The sequence below is a fragment of the Rhinichthys klamathensis genome, unplaced genomic scaffold (genome assembly GCF_029890125.1).
Source record: "Rhinichthys klamathensis goyatoka isolate OS25496 unplaced genomic scaffold, OSU_Roscu_1.1 h1tg000140l_1, whole genome shotgun sequence".
Taxonomy (NCBI): Eukaryota; Metazoa; Chordata; class Actinopteri; order Cypriniformes; family Leuciscidae; genus Rhinichthys; species Rhinichthys klamathensis.
In genome coordinates, this window is record NW_026606675.1 from 1,774,794 (window position 1) to 1,797,542 (window position 22,749).

General features: G+C 37.9%; 1 protein-coding gene across 23 annotated transcripts in view; it reads left to right on the forward strand.

Moving 5' to 3' along the window:
- The window catches only part of macf1a (microtubule actin crosslinking factor 1a), a 173,130-nt gene that overhangs the window by 80,013 nt on the left and 70,368 nt on the right, over positions 1-22,749 (forward strand). For 15 of the 23 annotated variants that reach the window (XM_056257615.1, XM_056257618.1, XM_056257620.1 and 12 more), the window contains 30 exons: positions 2,709-2,875; positions 2,975-3,087; positions 3,216-3,322; positions 3,458-3,577; positions 4,433-4,528; positions 4,797-4,924; positions 5,020-5,113; positions 5,626-5,780; positions 6,468-6,888; positions 7,604-7,681; positions 8,040-8,201; positions 8,797-8,901; positions 9,030-9,125; positions 9,229-9,354; positions 11,529-11,681; positions 12,428-12,439; positions 13,264-13,418; positions 14,132-14,258; positions 14,342-14,525; positions 14,616-14,782; positions 15,567-15,745; positions 15,864-16,002; positions 16,972-17,165; positions 17,266-17,425; positions 17,510-17,593; positions 18,046-18,153; positions 18,250-18,348; positions 18,508-18,627; positions 18,753-18,844; positions 21,068-21,203. In XM_056257615.1, coding sequence (XP_056113590.1) covers positions 2,709-2,875; positions 2,975-3,087; positions 3,216-3,322; positions 3,458-3,577; positions 4,433-4,528; positions 4,797-4,924; positions 5,020-5,113; positions 5,626-5,780; positions 6,468-6,888; positions 7,604-7,681; positions 8,040-8,201; positions 8,797-8,901; positions 9,030-9,125; positions 9,229-9,354; positions 11,529-11,681; positions 12,428-12,439; positions 13,264-13,418; positions 14,132-14,258; positions 14,342-14,525; positions 14,616-14,782; positions 15,567-15,745; positions 15,864-16,002; positions 16,972-17,165; positions 17,266-17,425; positions 17,510-17,593; positions 18,046-18,153; positions 18,250-18,348; positions 18,508-18,627; positions 18,753-18,844; positions 21,068-21,203 — 4,077 coding nt within the window. The remainder of the gene's footprint in view (positions 1-2,708; positions 2,876-2,974; positions 3,088-3,215; positions 3,323-3,457; positions 3,578-4,432; positions 4,529-4,796; positions 4,925-5,019; positions 5,114-5,625; positions 5,781-6,467; positions 6,889-7,603; positions 7,682-8,039; positions 8,202-8,796; positions 8,902-9,029; positions 9,126-9,228; positions 9,355-11,528; positions 11,682-12,427; positions 12,440-13,263; positions 13,419-14,131; positions 14,259-14,341; positions 14,526-14,615; positions 14,783-15,566; positions 15,746-15,863; positions 16,003-16,971; positions 17,166-17,265; positions 17,426-17,509; positions 17,594-18,045; positions 18,154-18,249; positions 18,349-18,507; positions 18,628-18,752; positions 18,845-21,067; positions 21,204-22,749) is intronic. The other 8 variants (XM_056257616.1, XM_056257623.1, XM_056257619.1 and 5 more) reach the window with 1 other exon arrangement.

Here is a 22,749-nt window from a genome sequence, read left to right on the forward strand (position 1 = left end):
TATGCTGCCGTGTTAGTGTGGGGCTAATTTGAGCCTTGTTAGTGGTATTAACTAGCGATCTCTTTTTGCTTTCTCTATGCCAAGGCATAAAACAATTTTTTGTTTGGTTCCGGTTTCCGACCGACCCTGTCAATTTATGTGCGACCCAAATTTATTTTATGAGCTTGGGGAAGAAATAATAAAAATTTAATAAATACACAAATAAAAAACTTTGAGGCGAACTATAATTTACGTTTTTGTACAGCACCGTATTTTTATAGCACGCGATGCCTGTTGTCCTCCAACAAAACAAACGAGGCAGCTACATCTTCTGCTGTCTACCACTTCTTTCGCCATGTATTTGTTCGTTTCTTTTATTATTTTATGCAATCCAAAACACTCTAACCTGCCGCGCTTCGTATCTCCAGAGCCCGTCTAACTTGTCCGGGACAAATGGATTTTTGAAGGACAAGTTAGAGAATTTTACTTGCCCGAACGGACAAGTAGCCTGATTAGAACATCAATAACAAACAAAAAAATAACTAGGGAATCACTAAACCGAGAGAATGATTCTGATTTTATTACTTTTGCGTTCGATTGTGGATAATAAATGTATAGTAGCCTGCTGACGGTGAGGTTGCGCTGTTGACGCTCGCGCAGCCTCTCGAGGAGAAATCTACACACATGAGCGCAGCACACACACACACACACAGTTAACAACATACTGCCTATAAAAAATCTAAATGTGGAGTTTCTATATTTTAACATATGTGTTAAGCAGCCTCAATTATTTTTCCTGAATACCATATCACGATTGAAAATGTGACATTGATTTCCTACAACAGTTCAATAAACAGTTAAAATTAAGTCACTTACATTTTAGATGCAATATTGGCTGTTTTTGTTCTGTTTCTGCAGCGAAAATAGTTCCAAACAAAAATCACAGCAGAACCACGGCGCATCTCACAGGAACACTCAACCTGTTTTCATTACTGAATGATTCAGCATTTTGACCGAATCGGTTGAGTCAAAGATTCAATGACCCATTCATTAACATCTGTCTCATTCTTGAATGAATCAACCGTTTAAACGAATTGTTTGAATTAATGAATCAATGACTCACTCATTAATACGACCGCCTGCCGCCACCTATTGGCAGTTTAGTGTTATGTTTATAAGTAGCCTAGTATACTTCTTTCCAATGTTTCTTATTTGTACATTTAAATCAATTTCATAACATTATTTTATGCAATTGTAAATTTTCAGTGTAAATTATTTAATTTGATCAGCCCTACCTAGGGTAACAGTATGCTTCATCTTTAATTTTAAATTCCTAAATTTGATCAATAAATTCAATTATTTAGAATAAGACGACACTATAGGGCATTTAATAAGATTGGGGAGCTTTGGGGGCCCTTCAAAGGTGCAGATATTACAATATGCCAATGTAAATATCAAAGCTGATTGAACACGGATGAGAATATTGCTTCAGAATAAATAAATAAAATTAAAAAAAATCCGGACAAGCAACTTTTTTGATGTGAATGACAGATTTACATGTTCGGAGGGCAAGCACATGAAAAGGCTTAAGGTCGAGCCCTGAATAATTTCCTACCTATCCCTTGCTGCCACAAAAAAAAAAAAAAAAAAAAAAAAAAAAATCCCTACCGACCCATGACCTCAACTGACAACAAACCGGAACCAAACTTTTTTTTTTTTTATGCCCAATATACTAGCGTTATAAGCTAAACTGTTTTTAGAGATAAAACTCTTTACATTCGATTATCATGAAAACAAATCTCAGGGAACGATTTAGTCTGTACCAATGTGTTATTACACCCGAGGTTCATTTTGCACCGGAGTTCTCCTTTAACTGTGATGTAATTACACTATTTGAAGGTTTCAGGGTGCAGCTCTGTCCTGACTCCTGACTCTATTATAAGGTCACAATCACATACTCAGTCATCTGCTCTCTGATGGAAATACCACCATGTCACATTATGTCCATCTCATCAAACTTGATTTAATCTATATTGTTCTGGTCGATTCTCCTTGAGTCTGATTTGATTCAAGCCATGTTGTCTGGCAAATATGTTTGAACCAAAAGAAGAGGTAATGTTTTGGTGCGTTTTTATGGCTCAGAGCCTTGTTGATTGGACTAGCTTTAGAAATCTGTCTGACCTCACTTTCTAAATCATCTTTAGAGTAAGAGGCTCAGGCTAGGACAGTTACTGTTCTGTTTCTGAATGTCACCAAATTTGACCAAGCTAATCTTGGCCTGCATGATTGACTTGAAGATCTGTGATATACTCTTAAGTCTGTCTGTACTCTCAGCACTGTCTGCATTTATTCCAGGATTTAAAGTGTTCCTTGCTAGCTCTGCAAGAAAAGAACCAGGCAGGGATGCGAAGAGTAGCATATGAGAGGAATGACAAAGGAATACAGATTAGAGCCTGGCACAGACAGATACTGCGGATACTGACTCCCTTTGTGAAGAAGAAGAAGAAGAGGAAGTAAAAGTAGAGGAATAAGAAAAGTGAAAGGTTCATGGCCTTGCTGCGGGTCATTAGGGCCTTAGGGTCAGAGATACAGAGGCTACTCCTAAAAATATATGTTTGCAGACAAGTGATACTCCACCTTTTTAGAAGAAGTATGAGATCAGTTCCCCTTTACACAGTTAAATCATTTAATGAGGTTCGGATACAGTATCAGCTTTTTGTCTTTACCAGATTTCTGAGATCTATGTGAGCGGTGAGTCAGGTGACCTCACGGCGAAAGAGAAGCTGCTATTATGGAGTCAACAGGCTACAGAGGGCTACCCCGGTCTCCGCTGTGCCAATTTCTCTTCCAACTGGAGCGATGGACGCTTGTTCAATGCTCTTCTGCACAGATACAGGTTCACACACACATTTAAGTATAATTAGTGCTCAATTTCAACGGATAGACGCACATTAGGGCATCAACACTCATGATCTCATGGCACTGTGATTTTTAGGCCGGACCTGATAAACATGGAAGTGGTTGCGCAACAAAGTAACCGTGAGAACCTGGAACAGGCCTTTGAGATTGCAGAGTCGTTGGGGGTAACAAGACTTCTAGATGCTGAAGGTAACATTAGTGTTTTAACTGTCTTTAGTTTTCATCCATTCTGCATATGAGAATTATTGTTTGCTAAACTCCATTTGTCTTTGATCATCATTTGCTTTCTCAATATCTTTATCCTCTTTCTACGTCAGATGTTGATGTGTCGTCGCCAGACGAGAAATCTGTCATCACGTACGTCTCCTCCATCTACGATGCTTTCCCCAAGATCCCAGAGGGTGGAGAAGGCATTGCAGCTCATGTATGATCACTTCACAGTGCACTCACTCTCTTTAAGTTGCATTTTCTTTCTCTACAGTACTTGTGTACCTATAAATTACACATTGTACATTTTTCCCTGCGGGAATTTTTTTTACATGCGGTATCTGTTGTACAGGAGGTTGACCAGCGATGGACAGAGTACAAATCTGGCTTCTCTTCTCTGCTGCAGTGGACCAGGCAACATACGGCCCTCATGGCCAATAGGAGCTTCCCCCACAATCCTGTGGAACTCAAGGTAAGAAACGTGAGGGAATGAGTCGTCGAAAGAAAAGAGCTGCATTTCATAAAGATGTAGCTAAAGATATAATTTAATGGGAAAAAAACCCTCTTTTCAACAATCTAGTGAGTTGCCTCACTGCCTACATCCTTCACTACCATTCAGTTTGGGCTCAGCATTTTCTTTTTAAGAAATTAATTTTATTCACCAACGACACATTAATAAGATCAAAGAATGTTACAAACAAACACAAATGTTTTTAATATTCTGAAAATTCAGCTTTGCCATCATTAAAGAATAAATTATCAATTATATTAAAATAGAAATTATATTAGTATTCCACACAATATTTTACTATATTTTGACTAAATAAATGCAGCTTTGGTGCACATGCGATAGCGACCTCGAACTTTTGAATGGTAGTGAATGGAATACTCTACATATGCAGTATATCCATATGCCACAAATAGGGACTTGGCTTGTAATTTATTTCAATAGAGGTTGATTTTAGTATGTTGGTAAGCTAACAAAACAATATTCTAATAAACATGAAAAAACACAGCATGCACACATATTGGGTAAAATAATCCATTTTGAATTACACAACTTTTATATATCCTTTTCAATGCTGAATACAATGTTTATTTAAAATCCATTATTTTAGTTTTTGCAGTGCATTCTGGGATTGCCTTCTCTGTGAAGGATACATACTGCCTTAGAATTTGGCTTAAAATAGGTGTCTGTGAAGGCAGCAAAAGGAATTACCTTTTGAAACAGCCTTCATGTCCAGAAAAAGCTGTGATGCCTTAAATTGCTAATCACTGTTTGATTTGATCTGACTTGGCTGCTTACCAAAAGTCTTCTCTTCCCCAGGCACTTTACAATGAATATGTACACTTCAAAGAAACTGAGATCCCCGCAAAGGAAAGAGAGAAAAGCCACATTGAGCACCTTTACAAGCTTCTGGAGGTGAGAAAGAAAAAACGAAGATAAAAAGAGAATGACAATAAGACAGAGAGAGATTGAGGCTGACCTTCATTCTGCAGCTAAATGCAGGCAGCACTGTTCATAAGAGCCACAGTGGAGCTGCACATTAACAGATTCAGGCTAATGTAGAGCACAATGCTGACATGTGGGAGAGGAGGAAGACTGACAGTATAAAGGGAAAACACATGCACACACTCAAACACACTAGGAAAGCTTCTTTTCATGATTGATGTTTGTGGATGTTGTTTAGGCATGGATAGAGTTTGGGCGCATTAAGTTGCCTCAAGGGCTACACCCTAATGATCTGGAGGAGGAATGGGGAAAACTGATCCTGGAGATGTTGGAGAGAGAGAAAGCACTGAGGCCTGCTGTGGAAAGGTTAGGAGAGTCCACTTCTAGATAAAATTGCTTCATTTACATTTGTAGCAGTTCAGTATTTTTTATGCGTATTTTGTATGTATCTTTGTTTTTAGGTTGGAGTTACTCTTGCAGATGGCCAATAAGATCCAGAACATGACTCTAGATTGTGAGGAGAAACTCACACTGGCGAAGAACACTTTGCAGGCTGTAAGTATGGGAATATCTCAGTGGGAACTGTCTCTTAAGCTCTTTTCCAAAAACTATTAAGATGCCTTGCAGTCCTCTTTCTACATTGGCAACTGCCTTCTGAAATGGAAGTGACTGATTTGGAATGCTCTTCATATGCAGCAGCTCTGCCTGCTATATTGATAGCACTCGTTAGATACTGATGTTAGATGCTAAGCTACATCGCACACAAATATTTGGTACAATAGTCTTGTATTACTAATATTAAGTAGAAGATTAATATTACCATGAAGGATACAGGCAATGCCACTTTCCCAAAAGAAGGGATGTTACAAGAAAGACCATTTGGAATGTCATGTCAAACACACTAGATGCCTTGAAATACAATATCAGTTAGCAACTCACTTGGATTTGGGACATATATTAAGAAGTCCTCTGAGATCACCCAGTTTAGTTTTTTTTTGCATGAAAAACTTGGTTATTTATCATTTAGAAAGATGTTGTGCTCCATAGTTTCTTCTGTCTTTCCTCAGGACATGTCTCAGCTAGAGAATGGGCAGCCAGTGCGGTGTGAGAATGAATTGGGGTTGTATGTGCAGGACTGTGAGGCTCTTGTCAGACAGCTTCACCTTGACCTGCAGGTCCTTCGAGATGAGAAGTACTACCAAGTGGAACAGCTGGCTTTCAGGTAAGAGGGAGAAAAGGTGAACTAGAAAAATGTGTGTGAAAAGCAAGCCAGAGAGAGGGATGGGATGATTTTGTTCTTGTTGACAGTTATTAAAGATTAATTTGGTTGACAGAAAAGAGGGAGAGATTTCTGTACTGTGAACAATAATCACCGTTATCACAATTAAAATTATTCACAATTATTATTATAAAGGGTTAGTTCACCCCAAAATGAAAAATCTGTCATTAATTACTCACCCTCATGTTGTTCCAAACTTGTAAGACCTTTGTTCATCTTCGGTACACAAATGAAGATATTTTTTATGAAATCTGAGAGCTTTCAGTCCCTCCATTGCGAGCAACACAATTTACACATTCAAGGTCCAGAACAATAGGAAAGACATCATTTAAGTAATCCATTTGACTCCAGTGGTTTTAACCACTTTATTTACAAAAATATTGACCTGCAATCCAGTAGGGGGAGCACCACGACGCATGCGTGGAAGTTGTTCTGTGAACGCGCTTTGGATAATGTTATTTTGTAAATATAGAGGTCAGGTCAATTATGTTTTTTTGGGCAAAATTCATAAAATTGAGGTGAAACCACTGGAGTCACATGGATTACTTTAAAGATGTCTTTCCTATTTTGCAGAAAAATAATTAGTTTTTCCATCCAGCAGTCTTACTCTCGGTCATTTCTCTCTTGTAGGGTGTCATGTCTGCAGGAGGAGCTGGTCTCTATGCGCCTGCAGTGTGCCAGTGTGTACAGGAAGGGTCATTTCTCCACGGGGGGTCTGCTGGGAGAGCACGTGGGTCAGAAGGGGTCACCAGGAGGTCTGGCTACACTCGGAGCACAGACACTCCTGGGAGCAGTGGGTGCTGCGGCGTCTTTGCTCAGGCGGCCGATGTCTCGTGCAGATCTGGTAGCCATGTCCTCCTCTGAAGATGAAGGCAGTCTGCGCTTCATCTATGAGCTTCTGGGATGGGTTGAAGCGACACAGGACCTACTGGAGCGAGCCGAGTGGGGTTCTGATCTGCCGTCTGTAGAACAACACCTGCAGGACCACCACATCATTCACACAGCAGTGGAGGATCTACTCAGTAGCCTCAAAGAGGCTCGAAATTATGAGGTACATGAACTATGAGGTCTTGGTATCAAAGGACCTTTCACACCATTGCTGATATAGTCTCCGCTTCAGGCAGCATGTACACAGACTGCTGTTCACTGTGTGTCTTGAGCATACTGCACACAAAACTGGAATGCAGTTGAAAAAATGGCTCTAGTCAGATCAACTGACAATTTGCGAATGAAAATTACTGTGAAAAATATTTAGGTGCATCGGTGCAAGTGATAGATCGAAGCTCATGAATGGTTGTATATGGTGTCCAAAATAAGAACGCGCCAAGTGGCAAATGCGAGTAGTGTGACAATGTGTTTATTTACACACGAACAGCTCATGATACGGCGTGCCAACATCTTGTAATGAGAATCATTTTTATATTTGTTATGTAAAAATCAGAAGCTTTAAAAGGTCTTCCTGTGGTTTTCACCAAAAATAAAAGCTCTATTTATTTAACAATTAGTAGCCAAGGAAATTAAGACATGTATATTAGTACTGTAAATTACTGTTGTAAAATTGTTAAGTATTATTATTAAATGCTGTTTTTATTTTACAGTACAATAGTATTTGTACTAAAATAGTACATTTATTTATTTGTTTAATTTTATAATACAATGATTATAATAATAATATTATGTATTATTTATTATGTGACCTTATGTATTGCGCACTGCACACTTTTGCATAAGGAATAATTAATTTCTTCGTATTCTCTCTCCCTCAGTCAAGGGTCTCGCCTAATTTACGTAGCAGTTACTCTGAGACGCTGTCCAAGTTGGAGAACCAGTATTGCAAACTGCTGGTGAGTTTTTCCTGCTTTAGAATTATGATAAGCAGACATGTGTGTGTGTATTTGAGTTCATTATACTCTGTATTATGTATATTACTCTTCTCTAATCTCATTAGGGTGTGACAGAGTGTGTCCTTACAGAGGCAGAATACAGAATGCTTGTGTGACATGCTTAAGAGTGCCGCAAAACACCTGCTCTTGACATATACCCACACCCACACACGTCTCCATAATTTAACCAAATCAGTTCTCCATGAAAACATGCAATTGTTCAAAAGACCAAGGGTGCTTACCACGGGGAAAGCATCAGACTGAGCAGTTGGCCGCGTTATATGGCCAGTGTTATAAATGTTGTTTTGTGTTGTCGCAGGAACATTCGTCATGGCGACTGCGTTGCCTGGAGAGCCTTCGAGCTTTTGTGTCCCACTGCACCGAGGAGCTGATCTGGCTCAATGAGAGGGAGGAGGAGGAGCTGGCCTTCGACTGGAGTGACGGCAACACCAACATGGCTGCCAAAAGAGAGCAATATGCTGTAAGACTCCATCTATAGAAAGATGCACTACCTCTGGATTTAGTCCTTATTACTTAATGTTTTTTTGCCCTTAATGTATATTTTCTTTAAACATTTCTTGTATAATATATTTTGGCTGTATGTGTTTGCCCTCAGTTTCAAAAGTACTTCATGATTATTTAAAGTCATGATGAAACAAATGGAATTGAATTGGAAATGTTAGTGAAATGGATTATCGAAAAAGAAAAAATGTTAGTGAGGGCTTGGTTCTATGCATCTTGTTGTTGATTGGCTTTTGAGATGTGGGCATTGAGCTCAAAAATGGAGGCAGATGAACGTCAGCTTGCAGGGCCAGAGTTTAAGCCGACTAAGTGATTGGAGAAGTGATCATCGTTTTATGATTTGTCGAGTTATGATAATTATTATTTTTTTTATTATGAGGTCAACATTTAAAAAATGAAACACGCATGGATTAATTGATTACAGTAAAATCAATGACATGCATTTACAATATAGGGTGAATTTTCATTTCATGCAAATTTAAGTGTAGTTGCAGTTGTTCATTAGATTTTTGGGGAATTGAGCAATATCTTTTGATCTCCTTAACCTCTCTCAGGACATGAGGTCAGAGCTGGAAGAAAAACAGGAAGTGATGCGCTCCCTCCAGGAGACAGCTGACCACATGTGTCAAGAAAACCACCCAGCCAAACAAACAGTGGAGGTGAGTTGTTGACCAATATAAACAAATCTTCATGCAGTGAGCTCAGTATGTCGCTCTCAGACGCAGTAAAAATGGTTAGAAATCAGATTTGGTGCTCAATCCTGACCTGTTGACTCCTGTGATCATAGGCCTACAGTGCTGCCCTGCAGACGCAGTGGCAGTGGATTAAAGAGCTCTGCATATGTGTGGAGCAGCACCTCAAGGACAACACTGCCTACTTCCAGGTACTAAGTTAAGCTTTTCAACGGAAAAGCATTAAAAAAATTATTTATTTATACATTTTCTGCTTTAAATGACATTTTCTGGGTTTTAATGACTTTGTTTTAGTTTATGAGTGATGCACGGGACTGTGAAAGCTTTCTACGTCAGCTACAAGACACCATTAAGAGACAGTACACCTGTGATAAAAACAGCAGACTTGGCAGATTGGAGGATCTGCTGCAGGACTCCATGGTGGGTGTTCCCTCTTATTAAAAAAAATAATAATTAGTGCACAATCAGCCTTTAAAACATAAATAAAACACTTGTTCATAGGAGATTTTACAGTTTATATTATTTAGTTTAGGAATTTGAATTTTTGAGCTCAATGAGTGCACATATGACAGATGGCACCATGAGAGAGGGGTTGCACAAGAGCAGACAGAGCAATGGGCATATCCTCTTTGGCCATACGGAAGAGAAACCCAGAGCTGGCACAAGTGCATCACAGTTAAATAAGGCCATGAATGCAATTAAAAGTAGTTGGGAATTATCTTCCCAAATGTATACTGTAATTTAAAAAATAATAATTTTAGAATCTCTCTCTCTCTCTCTCTCTCTCTCTCTCTCTCTCTCTCTCTCTCTCTCTCTCTCTCTCTCTCTCTCTCTCTCTCTCTCTCTCTCTCAGTATTAAGTAACAGTGTTAAAAATTACTAGATTTTATTCATACTTGTACTATGATTACTACTACTAATTTTCCAAATATTTTTATTTTAATAAAATATTGGCTATTGGTTGATGTTTTCTTTAAAAACAAAAAATAATCGTAACAATGACATTAAGAAAATTGAAAAATTTCAAGAAAAGTTGCATTAGTTCATAATTAACAAAATTAAACAAGCATCATCAAAAGTCATTTATTTGAGTGGTTGTTTATAATTGAGCATAAGATTCTTCAATTAAAATCTTTATGTTAAACATAAATTTGAACTGTTCTTTGTGTCAGTATGTGTTCTACATCGCCTCCAGCTCTCACTAGGAGATGATTTTAATTAAGCATTTGACAGATGTCTCCCCAAAAATCCCCACTGGTTACGTATATGACCAGTAACAATTTATATCCCTCAAATAAGGATTTGGCATGTTTGCCATAATTTCACTCTTGTTGTTGCTCTGAAAAACCTCTATGGTTTTGATGAACTCTGACCCCGTGTTGATATGCAGTCAAATTTAATACCACATGTTAGGTTCTTGCAGAGAGCGTTGTGTTATTAGATCTTCCTGTCAGCCTCTGCTTCCCAATGCCAGAACTAATGAATCCCTTATGAGCGGTTCATGGAAGTGTCATACCACATGCTCATTAATTTTAGTACAATGAAAGCTGAGCAAATAATAACCCAGGGAAGAATATCAGTGATGGCCATATATATTCTTAAAGATATTTCGAAAGTCATTAAGCTATTTTTGTGAGAAAATGAATATTTATTATCATGAATGCACATTTCAGTTACAGTTCATCTGACATTTAGCATGGAAAAACAGGTAATAATGGAGAAAATCCAATTATGAGGACAGTGGCTTAATTAAAGAATTATATTCTGATTAATACATTTTAAAATTTATTGAATTAAGACTTTTTTTTAACAAATAATTTTCAGACAGGAAAAATGTATTAAGGCCCCTAATAGTACAACATCAAATTACTCAGTGCACCTTTTACTATTTTTAACTGCAGTGTTGGTGAAAGTAATGTGTTACAATAATGTGTAACCCCCTTAAAAAATAACAAATTGCATTACTTAGTTACTTTTTCTGGAAAGTAATAATGTGTTACGTTACTTTTCTGTTAATTGTCTGACCTGCTGGGCTTGCTTGTTTGTTTTTTAAGAAATAAAAAAAAAACAGGGCTATATTTGGCAAATGTAACGTCCTTTTCACACCAAAAGTTAAATGAATCTGCTGCCATTTTGGATTGCAGAAGAATAGGATGCAGGAGAAGAAAATACAACATTCTTCATTAGTTTTTTTACTAGTCATTTTGCTTATTGGTATGATATTGGTTGATTTGGATCATCAAATGTCAGCAGCAAAGACATTGGTTAATAAAGTGAGGTTAAATACATAAAGTATATTTGTATTATTTAAAGTGAGATGAGTAAATTCATGTTTACATTAGTCTAGAACTATAACAACCATCATGTTTACACAGCGCACAAAACGCCTCTGCGCCTCAGTCAGGATTTCTCTTAACATTGGGAACAGGAGGGGTGTCAGTCAATAAATGGGAAAGCTTATCTGAAAAAGTAACTCGGATATTTTGTTACTCATTACTCATTACTTTACAGATCACAAAAAGTAATCAATGCATTACCCCCACTGGTTTACTGTTGGACTGCTTGTTTGACTTTCTTATTTATTTTATTTTTCAGGAGGAGAAAGAACAATTGATTGAATACCGCAGCACAGTGGCCAGCCTTGTAGGCCGGGCCAAGTCTGTAGTCCAGCTCCGCCCACGCAGTGCAGAGAGTAACCTGGGCACCACCACGCCCATCCGTGCCATCTGTGACTACCGACAAATAGAGGTATAACATGCTCCAGATATCTCACCATCACAACCTACTCGCTTTGCCTTACCTTATCACATCACAACCCTGCATTGATCCTTATGCTCTTAAGAACTGAGCTATGATCACAGAGCTTTACGTTTGTGTCCCAATCCTACCCCACTTGAAAACCGTCTTTTAGTTTTCATCTTCTGCTCCACTCTGGATGCTAGCCAGAGACCATCTCCACGTATTTAGTCATAAACCACCCTGGAGCTGTGAAGGCAAGTATTTGGGGAAAAGGTGCCATTGACCAAAGATATTTCCAGATCTGTCCTGTGTGTGCCAACTTAGCTGTAAGCAAAGAATCCTGGCAAGGGGTGGCATATCATGAGTGATGAACAAACCTGCTGTAGCGTATCTAATCTGCCATTTTGTTGCTTTTCATTCACACATTTCACATACTCTACTTAATTGAAATGATGAAATAAGAGGCTGTCATTTATTGAGTATTCATTTTTATGCAGAATACTCATAAACACTCAATCACTCTCCCAGCTGTGGCCCCGTTTCTTTTCCTGATCGCATTATTTCAGTCAGGCGAGATCTGCTAAATGCCTGAAAGTAATCTCTTTCTCCCTCCCTATCCCCTTCCCCACCACCCTTTTCTCTGCCCTCCCCAAATCCTCCTCTTTTTCCTTTATCCCTCCATTTAACCCCATCTTTCTCTCTCTGTTCACTTCCTTCTCCCTTCCTGTTTATGTGTGTCTGCGGGGCTGGGCAAGGCCAACTCTCAGGTACTATTGCCGACCGTTCTCCTCCTCTGACCTTTGCTCTCTGGCCTGGCCCTGCACACAAGGGACCCCTGCTTTACCTCAGGCGTCATATACACTGTTAATGTGAAATAGGGCATATATTATGTATTAGTTTTTTTTTTTTTTTTTTTTTTTTTTTTTTTATCCCAGCCCAAAATGTCATCAATTTTCCATGGTGGGAGCATGTTGCACGGTGACTTGCTATGTCATTTTAATTCTATTGTATTTATCAGTCACAAAGGTGGTAACCCTCTGTTAGATGTAATTTCATATCCATACGTAATATATAAAAAAGCATAATGTTCACTGTGTGCAAGGGGATAGGGTGAGAGTTGAGGTGGAGCACTAGAAAGTGCTCTCACATCTTTTCTTTGATTTTTTTAATATGCTTAAATGACTCAGGAGGCTTTTAATCTTGTTGCTTTTAGCGTTATTGATCCATTTAGCTTTCATGTTAGCCTAAGGCAAAGCTAGGCTGAAAAAGTGAACAAGATAAGAGCTTTTGAATATATATATATATTTTTTTTTTTCCAGTTATCAGTTGTAAAGATATGTTAGCACAGTAAGGCATTATTCCATGAAATTCATATTTCATGTAATTCAACTCATATGAAGTCCATTAGCATTAACATTTTATTCCTCATCCTTTGGTTAATATTTTTAATCTCTTTACTTTTTAATCAACATTGACCATCAGTTCTGCTTTTTCTGCTCAATTTGCTCAAATCCTCTCTCCCTTACCTGTTATGTTTCTTCCATCCCTTTTTCTCTATCACTCTCTTTCTATCTCTATCTCTCTTTCTCAGATCACAATCAGCAAAGGAGAGGAATGTGTATTGGAGGATAACTCTCAGAGGACTAAGTGGAAGGTCATCAGTCCTCAAGGAAATGAGGCCATGGTGCCATCTGTGTGTTTCACCATTCCTCCCCCTAACCAGGAAGCCATCGACACTGCCAGCAGGTACACTACACAGATCCATAAATGTTCCCGATTAACATGTTAATGAGGGTCTCACACACACATGCAGGAATCACATACGGCATAGAAATAACGTGCTATGTTTATGTAATGTTTGGCCCAGTAAGTAACCACCCAGAATGCCCTAAAAACCACCTAGCAATTCTAGCAACTGTTTAGGCACAACCCTAGTGTTTTAGTGGCAAAGTTTTGCATGGGCAAACCAGTGTTGTTATTGCTAACTAAAACTGAAACTGTTAACAATCGTTTTCATTCATTGAAATAAAGCTATAATAAATTAAAATATAAATATTAGATGATTTTTTTTTTTTTAAATAAGTACTAATAAAGCTAAAACTGAAATAAAAAATAAATGTAAGCTAAATAGAAATATTAAACAAATATAAAAAATGATCAAAGCACATAACAAAATTACTACAACTCAAACTAAAGTTAAAATCAAAACAAAAAATCTAAATATTAATAAATACTCTCATAGTGTATAAATAATAGTAAAATAACACCACTGGGGCAAACACCACTCATGTTGTCTTTGAAAAATACAGTTTTTTTTTTTTTCATTTTGAATGTGAATTGCGCACTATAGCACAAGGGACATTTAACAAGTATGCATTTTGATGTTGTATTGTCTTTGTTGCATAAACAACTATATACACTTTGTAAGATAATCTTTTTTTTTTTTTTTCTGTGCATAGAATGGAGCAGATGTACCAGAACGTCATGTCTCTATGGCACCAGCTGCATGTTAACATGAAGAGCGTAGTCTCCTGCCACTACCTGCAAAAAGACATACTAAATATTTCCTCCTGGAGTCTGGACACAGTTAGTACCAAAGTTCATTCAATTTCCCTCTCTTATTGGAACTCTTTCAGAGGTTATTCATAACCATGTGCCTGTCTCTCTAGATGCGCTTGCAGGCCCCAACAGAGAGGCAGCAGGCTTTAAACAACCTGGACGCCCACTTGTCCGACTTCCTTACGGACAGTCGTGAGAGCGCACTTTTCACACCGACTGAACGGTGTGAGCTAGAGAGAGAAGCTGAGGACTGCCGTGAACATTCCCAAACGCTGCTGGTTTCTTTGGAGACAGGTAAGAAGGTTACGGTGTCTGTGTGTATTAATCATTTTATGAAACCATATGACAAGGTGCTCAGTATTTTTTTTTTTTTTTGTCTTTCAGTGGAGAAGGATGAGTTGGCCTCTCGTGCTTACCTCTCAGAGCTGCAGAGCATCAAGTCGCACCTAGAGGAGGCAGAGAGCAGGCTGATGCACGGCATACAGACTCCACACCCCAGCACAATATCAGGAGATGTCGCAGACAATGCAGTTCACATAGCAGAGCAAGAGGTGAGTCTCAACACAACTACTCCTTCTACTGGGCAATCAGTGTGTACTACAGTTTTTAGCTGATGTACATAAACCAGTCCGATTAATTGGAAAATCTGTTAATTCAACAAAAAATTTTAAAAAATGCTTTTTCATGAAATATTTTGCATTGCTGACAGTGATCAAATAGTTAAACGTTTTATACTATTATATATAGCCTAATATAGTATTCAATTTATTTGAAGTAGCTTTTATTTTTTTATTTTTTTTTTATTTTAGTTTGTTTTAGTAATTTTATGTGCTTTTGTCCTTTTTATTAGGTTTGGTTTTTATACATTATTTTATTATTTATGAAATTTAAATTATTTTAAATATTTCTGTATTGCTTTGATTTAGTTTTATTTTAGTTTATTTCCTTATTAAATTATTTTACGAGCACAGTTTTTTTTTTGGGTTCGACATATGTCCCATTAAAAAAATGAATTATAATATATAAATAAGAAATGTATATATCTTTTTTTTAAATACCTTTTAGGCTGTTTATGTCTCTGTCATGAACATATCACATTTTCTATTTCCTAGCCAGAGACACTTAAGGCTATGGGAAGATAATAGTAAGCATTTTATTGGACAAAAATTAGGATATGCCTCTGATTGCAAGTTAATTTTGACAACTTTTAGGAGAACACTAGCAGATTATCTCAAATCTAACAGACATGGACTAAAAGCTGCAAATGTCATTTTAATGACATTTTCATGGAATCTTTATAAATGTAATCTGAAGAATCTTTTAATGGTGTTGCAGAAGCTACAGCAGGATCTAAAGGGTCTTCAGTCAGATTTGGGTGAGGTGTCTCGTCGCTGCGTGAGCTTCTTTGAGGAGAAGCCTACCTCTTCCAGTGTGCCTGTCCTACGCTCTGAGCTCAACCTGGCCGTAGAGCACATTGAGAAACTCAACTCCCTCTCCTCCGTTTATCTGCAAAAGTTAGTGCACAAAGGCATTTCAATACATATATGCATGTACTCTACCCTAATTAGTCATCAAGCCCTGTTTAACGTTTTTTTTTAGCTTAATTTGAGTGTCTTTTTTTGCATCTGCCAGACTGAAGACGGTAGATGTGTTGATGAGAAGCCTGCAGGCTGCAGAAAGTCAAGTGAGAAAGAATGAGAGTCGACTGAGTGAAGAGGATATTGTGCCTGCTGACACTGCTGCAATCCAGGCCTTGGGAGAGCAGTTAAAGGTGAGACAGACACTTCACTAGTTGATTAATATCTCAACTAGAGCCGCACGATTAATCTTTAAAAGATTACGAACTTGATTCAAACATCCACACAATCTTATTCCTAAATGACAACGATTCAGCTATGTCTATTAAACCTTTAGTAAGATCAAAACGGAGTATTCAAATCTGCGTTGGCATTGTGTTTTCGACCACACAGTATTATTATATCTGTTACTATAATTCAGGTTTCACAGAAGTACTAGTACACAGTTTATAGTTTGTATAAACACTGTCTATGGTAGCGATCAAAATACAGTAAATCAGCTTTTGATAGCAACTTGATGTTTTAAATAAAGATTGTATCAATTACATCATTACACCAGTAGTGAACAAGTGCTGAACAAGTGACTGTTAAAAAAATGCATTTTTCATTGAAGCCACCTTTTCACTATCTCCAATATTTGCATACAATTGTCACATTTCGCCACCAAGTGGCAGTCGCACAGAGCTTCCAAACTGGTCATGAAGCAGCCACTCTTATTCACCATGGAAAATGAAAAAATTATGAATGTATGAATATATCCACACAAAACAAATGACCGCCAATGTGAAAGAAAATCATACTAGATTTTCTAGGGCTAATCAACTCAAATAGTTATGTAATTATAAAATAATTATTTCGGACATTATTATTCATAACTACCAATTTTTCTGAAATAGTGTTTAAAGATTAGTGCAAAAATATTTCTCACCTCATGCTCCATAGTTTTGATTAGTAATACATCCGGTCATGTGGCCAGATTCGGTCTAGCTGCAAAAGTTCAAATATTTGAACAAATCTGAAGCTCAAATCGTGACTTCACGCTGCTCCTGTACTACTCTGTATTGGATATTCTAAGGACTTGCAGTCTGTTGTTTGTCAAAAATAGTCGATAGGCGACTTTACCATTTTGATTGCATTTCATACTCTGTATTTCACACTTGCAGAAATGGCATTCAGAGCTGGAGGAGCAGGATCACATATTCCAGAGTTTGAGTTTAGAGGTCCAGCAGGCTAGAGAGGTCGGAAGCCAGCTCAGCCAGTTACACTCTGACCGCAGCCCTGAACTGGACCGCTACCAGGAGAAAGCACACCAGCTCACTGAGAGGTGGAGCGGAGTGCGCAGGCAAATGGAGACACGGTGAGTTGTTTAGAAGTGAAAAGAGGGAGACAGAGAGAGGATGTCTACCAGTATATTCAGTAAAATTCCAGATTGTAAAACGAAACGTAATGTCACACAGGCAAGCGGATCTTGAGGTGTTGGGTTCAGTGCTGCAGCAGTACAGAGAAGGGCACAACTCTCTCATCTGCTGGATAGAGGAGACCACAGAAAAACAGGAGAACACACAACCCGAGCAGACCGACAGCAGAGCTTTGTCAGAACAGCTCGCACAGCAAACGGTGAGAGAGGACACTGATATTGATGAATACCTCCCAGTGTTGCAAAACAAGTCAGTGTTTGATTCAGTATATGTTCTTTTGCAGGCCTTGGTGGCTGAGATCGAACAGAACCAGGTCAAACTGGATGAGTGCCAGACGTACTCTAAACAGTACTGCGCTGCTGTTAAGGTAAGCACCAGTGTCGGCTACTGCTTAATGCCAGTCATCATGGAGAGATGGAAACATAAACACTTGGTTTACAAAATAAATTTATCCATACTATACCGTGTCTTTCTGTGCAGTATTATTTAATTTTATTACTGTTTTCAATGAGCTTTTATTTTTATTTTTTTATTCTTATTTAATTTGTCTTTAATTTTGTTTTCATTTATGTGCTTTTTTACAATTTTATTTTCATTTATTTTTATTTTTAATTCAGTTTTAGTTTTGTTTTTTATTTCCTGTGAATAATTATAGTGCTTAAACTTATGCTAATTTCAGTTTTTCGCCAAGGCAACATTGCAAATTTTCGTTTAGTTTAAGTTTTAAGCAATTAATATGTATATCATATTTTATTTCAGCAGAAATGTTTTTAATAGTTTTACTTAATGATAATAACCCCATTTCTTTGTATGCATTAGGACTATGAACTCCAACTTATGACATTCAGAGCTTTTGTTGAATCAACCCAGAAGTCCCCTGTGAAAAGGAGGAGGATGCACTCTTCATCAGATGTCATCACACAGGAGGTAAATGCAGGGAAACCAGGACATTAATTTGATGGTTATGTTGGTTTTTGTGTCGACCTTAAAATGCTTTAATGACATTGTTCTACTCCGTCTTAGTTTATGGATTTACGCACACGCTACACAGCTCTCGTTACCCTGACAACGCAACATGTCAAGTATATTAGTGATGCACTACGACGATTGGAGGAGGAAGAGGTGTGTTATGCTTTTCTAAGCCTCATACTTTTAGCTTTGAGTTTTACCTACTGTATATTTGTACATATAAATACCTACAAGTTTGCACATAATGAAGACAACATCAGGTTTCATCATCTGATGTATTGCAAATGAAAATGTTTCCCCTTTGCGGTACAGAAAGAGGTGGAAGAGGAGAGGCAGGCACGAGTGGGGCAGGTCTCAGAGATGCTTGGCTGGGTCAAGGGCCTACAGGAGCGCGCTGGAAGATCTGCCGAGCCATCACTTGCTGCACAGCAGGTACTGTTAGAGTGTTAACTATTAGAATATTATATATTTCTAGGTACTCTACAGACAGTAGTGAATCAATCAACACTACGTAGATGTAAGTGGCTTTGAAAATACTGTTTTTGTCTCACTTCTAGGCTATTAGTGAGCAGTTAGCAGCTAAAAAAGAGGAAGTTGCTGAAGCTATCAGGAGCACACAAGTCTTCCTGATGTCGAAGCAGGCCAGCAAGTGAGTCTTCCCTATACGTCCTTCAACACATTTCAGTCCAAGTCAGTCCAGTCGATGTCAGAGCATACAAGCACTAAGTTATTTCAGGTCATATTTAAAAAACTTTTTTTCTTAAGATTAAAACTTTTTAGTCTTATTAAAGTTGTAGTCTTTATATATATATATATATATATATATATACACTCACCGGCCACTTTATTAGGTACACCTGTCCAACTGCTCGTTAACACTTAATTTCTAAGCAGCCAATCACATGGCGGCAACTCAGTGCATTTAGGCATGTAGACATGGTCAAGACAATCTCCTGCAGTTCAAACCGAGCATCAGTATGGGGAAGAAAGGTGATTTGAGTGACTTTGAACGTGGCATGATTGTTGGTGCCAGAAGGGCTGGTCTGAGTATTTCAGAAACTGCTAATCTACTGGGATTTTCACGCACAACCATCTCTAGGGTTTACAGAGAATGGTCCGAAAAAGAAAAAACATCCAGTGAGCGGCAGTTCTGTGGGCGGAAATGCCTTCTTGATGCCAGAGGTCAGAGGAGAATGGCCAGACTGGTTCGAGCTGATAGAAGGGCAACAGTGACTGAAATAACCACTCGTTACAACCGAGGTATGCAGCAAAGCATTTGTGAAGCCACAACACGCACAACCTTGAGGTGGATGGGCTACAACAGCAGAAGACTCCACCGGGTACCACTCATCTCCACTACAAATAGGAAAAAGAGGCTACAATTTGCAAGAGCTCACCAAAATTGAACAGTTGAAGACTGGAAAAATGTTGCCTGGTCTGATGAGTCTCGATTTCTGTTGAGACATTCAGATGTTAGAGTCAGAATTTGGCGTAAACAGAATGAGAACATGGAACCATCATGCCTTGTTACCACTGTGCAGGCTGGTGGTGGTGGTGTAATGGTGTGGGGGATGTTTTCCTGGCACACTTTAGGCCCCTTAGTGCCAATTGGGCATCGTTTAAATGCCACGGCCTACCTGAGCATTGTTTCTGACCATGTCCATCCCTTTATGGCCACCATGTACCCATCCTCTGATGTCTACTTCCACCGTGTCACAAAGCTCTAATCATTTCAAATTGGTTTCTTGAACATGACAATGAGTTCACTGTACTAAAATGGCCTCCACAGTCACCAGATCTCAACCCAATAGAGCATCTTTGGGATGTGGTGGAACGGGAGATTCGCATCATGGATGTGCAGCCGACAAATCTGCGGCAACTGTGTGATGCCATCATGTCAATATGGACCAAACTCCCTGAGGAATGCTTCCAGCACCTTGTTGAATCTATGCCACGAAGAATTGAGGCAGTTCTGAAGGCAAAAGGGGGTCCAACCCGTTACTAGCATGGGGTACCTAATAAAGTGGCCGGTGAGTGTATATATATATATATATATATATATATATATATACAATTGATACAAGAAAATAGCCTGTCAGAAGATGCAGTGGAATAAAGAAGAATGAGAAGTAGCCTACTCGGGCCCTGTTAACACAAGACCGGGCTTTACATTGAGGAAAAAAATGTAAATGGTTTTACATTTACGGGCTTTACATTCGGAAAAAAATGTAAATGGTTAATTAAGAAATTAGAAATAAGTTATACATGGAAAATGCATTTTGATAAATGTAATAAATGTTTTTTTTTTGCAAGTAAATACATGTTTATTTGACTTTAAAAAAATATACTGAAAAAAAAAGTATAGTGAAAAATATTTTTTGTATTTTAATGTTTCAGTTGTGTGCCTTGACCCTTGCAATGTTATTTTGCTTTTGATTATATTATATTATATTTTTTATAGTATTGTAGTATTTATTTTTATATTTTCAGTTTTATTTTTAATTTGAGTGTCTTTTTGTTATTTTGTTATGTGCCTATTTTAATTTCAGTTTCATTTTTTAGTAATTTTATTTCTTGTTGTTAAACTTCTTTTCAGTTAGTTGCCAAAACATTTCTAATTTTCCTTTTTAAAAGTTTTTTTATGTTTAAGTTTGTATGTTTGTTTTTCATCTCATATATTTATCTTAACAAATAGGATTTTCAATAGTTTTAGTTAACAATAACAACACTGACCACTTGGGGGTGCTTTATGTACCATAGTTTGTGAACAGCTACACTATTATGTTCACATCCACCTCTAAGATAAATGTTAAATAATCGTGCACTTAAACACAAACACACATTTTTATTAATGAAGCGCATATATCTTTAGGCTATCGTCTGAAGAGCGTGCCCAGGTGGTCTCGCAGCTGGATGAGCTGAAAGCCAACTACACTCAACTGTGTGACAGTTCTGCCACACAGTTGCAAAAACTGGAGGAGCAGCTGGCCAAAGAGGAGAAGCACAAGGTAAAGTTAGATGGCCAAGGGGAAGTCGCCAGTGACAGCAGTGTTCAACTTTGCCAAAGCGAGCTTCAACAGCAAAACGCGTGTCTTGAAACAATGCTTCTGAAATATATTGCTTTAAATATTGGTCTTTGTTATGATCAAGTATTGTCAATGTGCTAGTGACATGCTATAGCAGTGTGTATGTGTGAGCTTGAGCGAGTGAATCATTTTTGTGTTTTTATGTTGCCTGTCACGTGTGGTTTAACCTTCATCATCACGTTCATACATCTCACAGACATTGTCTTATTTAACAGTTATAAAAAAATTAATAGCATGGTGTGAAATCTAAATCATTTTATACAACATGCCTGATATCATGTCACCCACACCATCTTTATTTTTCATATTAATCAAGCACATCTGCTTAAACGCAACTCATCGGCTCATTAGAGTAGAATAGTGTGATAAAAGCTTTTTGGCATCCGAAACAGCTTCCATAGCCACTTTAGTGTCCATTAAAGCCACATTTAAATTGTAGTTTATCTTTTTATTTTTTATTTTTTACATTTCATTTGAATAAGGCACAGGTAAACATGTAAATGTAAAGGCATAAATGTCATTACATTCATATTGTTTTGTTTCCATATGCAGTCACAAACATTGCGTGGAACTGTGCACTCATACTTCAGTCATTAAGTAGTGATTACTGTGTGTACAATGGTGTGTTTGTGTTTGAATGGCCCAAAGTTAAAGATATAAACAAGATAGATTCATCAGATAGCAGTGGTCAAAAGATTTTCCTAGGGATTGGTATAGACTGAGCACAAAAAGCCAGCTAAACCTCCACCTCACTGTTTGAGCATGATGTGTCCAGATCACAGCTATATGTCTGTTTGTTTGTGTGTCTGTATGTGTGATATTGTCTGTTTTCAGTCCATGTGTTTAATACTGTAATTCTTTGTCAAATGTAATCAGCATTTTGCTTCAAAATCACTAACAGCTGCCGGGAGAAAAATGTAAGACATCTCAGAATTGGGAGTAAGAAAAAACTTAGTCAGAATACAGGACTATCCTTAGTTGATAAGTAATTAAAAACGTGTATTTACCAACCAAGATCAAACTCATGGGTAAGTCTCAAAACATGTTTTAAAAAACAATGCATATGGTAATAGAGGTATGAAAGTAGTCTGTTAGTCAGTCCCGGGCAGCATATCAGGCAGCTGGAGTGTGGCATGCAGATCGCTAACATCCGGCTTCTCACCCTATTGCGCCTCAAACCGTCGAACCCTCGGTCTATCAGTGTGTGTGCGTACCACCCCACACGGTAAGTAGTGCTTGCTTTCTCTCTTACTTTTGCTTTCTTTCTGACCTAGCAATATTTTCTCAAAATTTCTACCTGTTTTTTCTTTGTCCTCTTGTATTTTTAGCGTTCAGTTTGTGCATTTTTGCATATTTTTTGCACACTGCAATGCTGAGCTGTCGTGTTTTTTGTGTATAATAAATAAATAAAATTATACTTTGCAATTTTTGTACATTTTTCTTTATGCTCATGAATAATGCATGAATG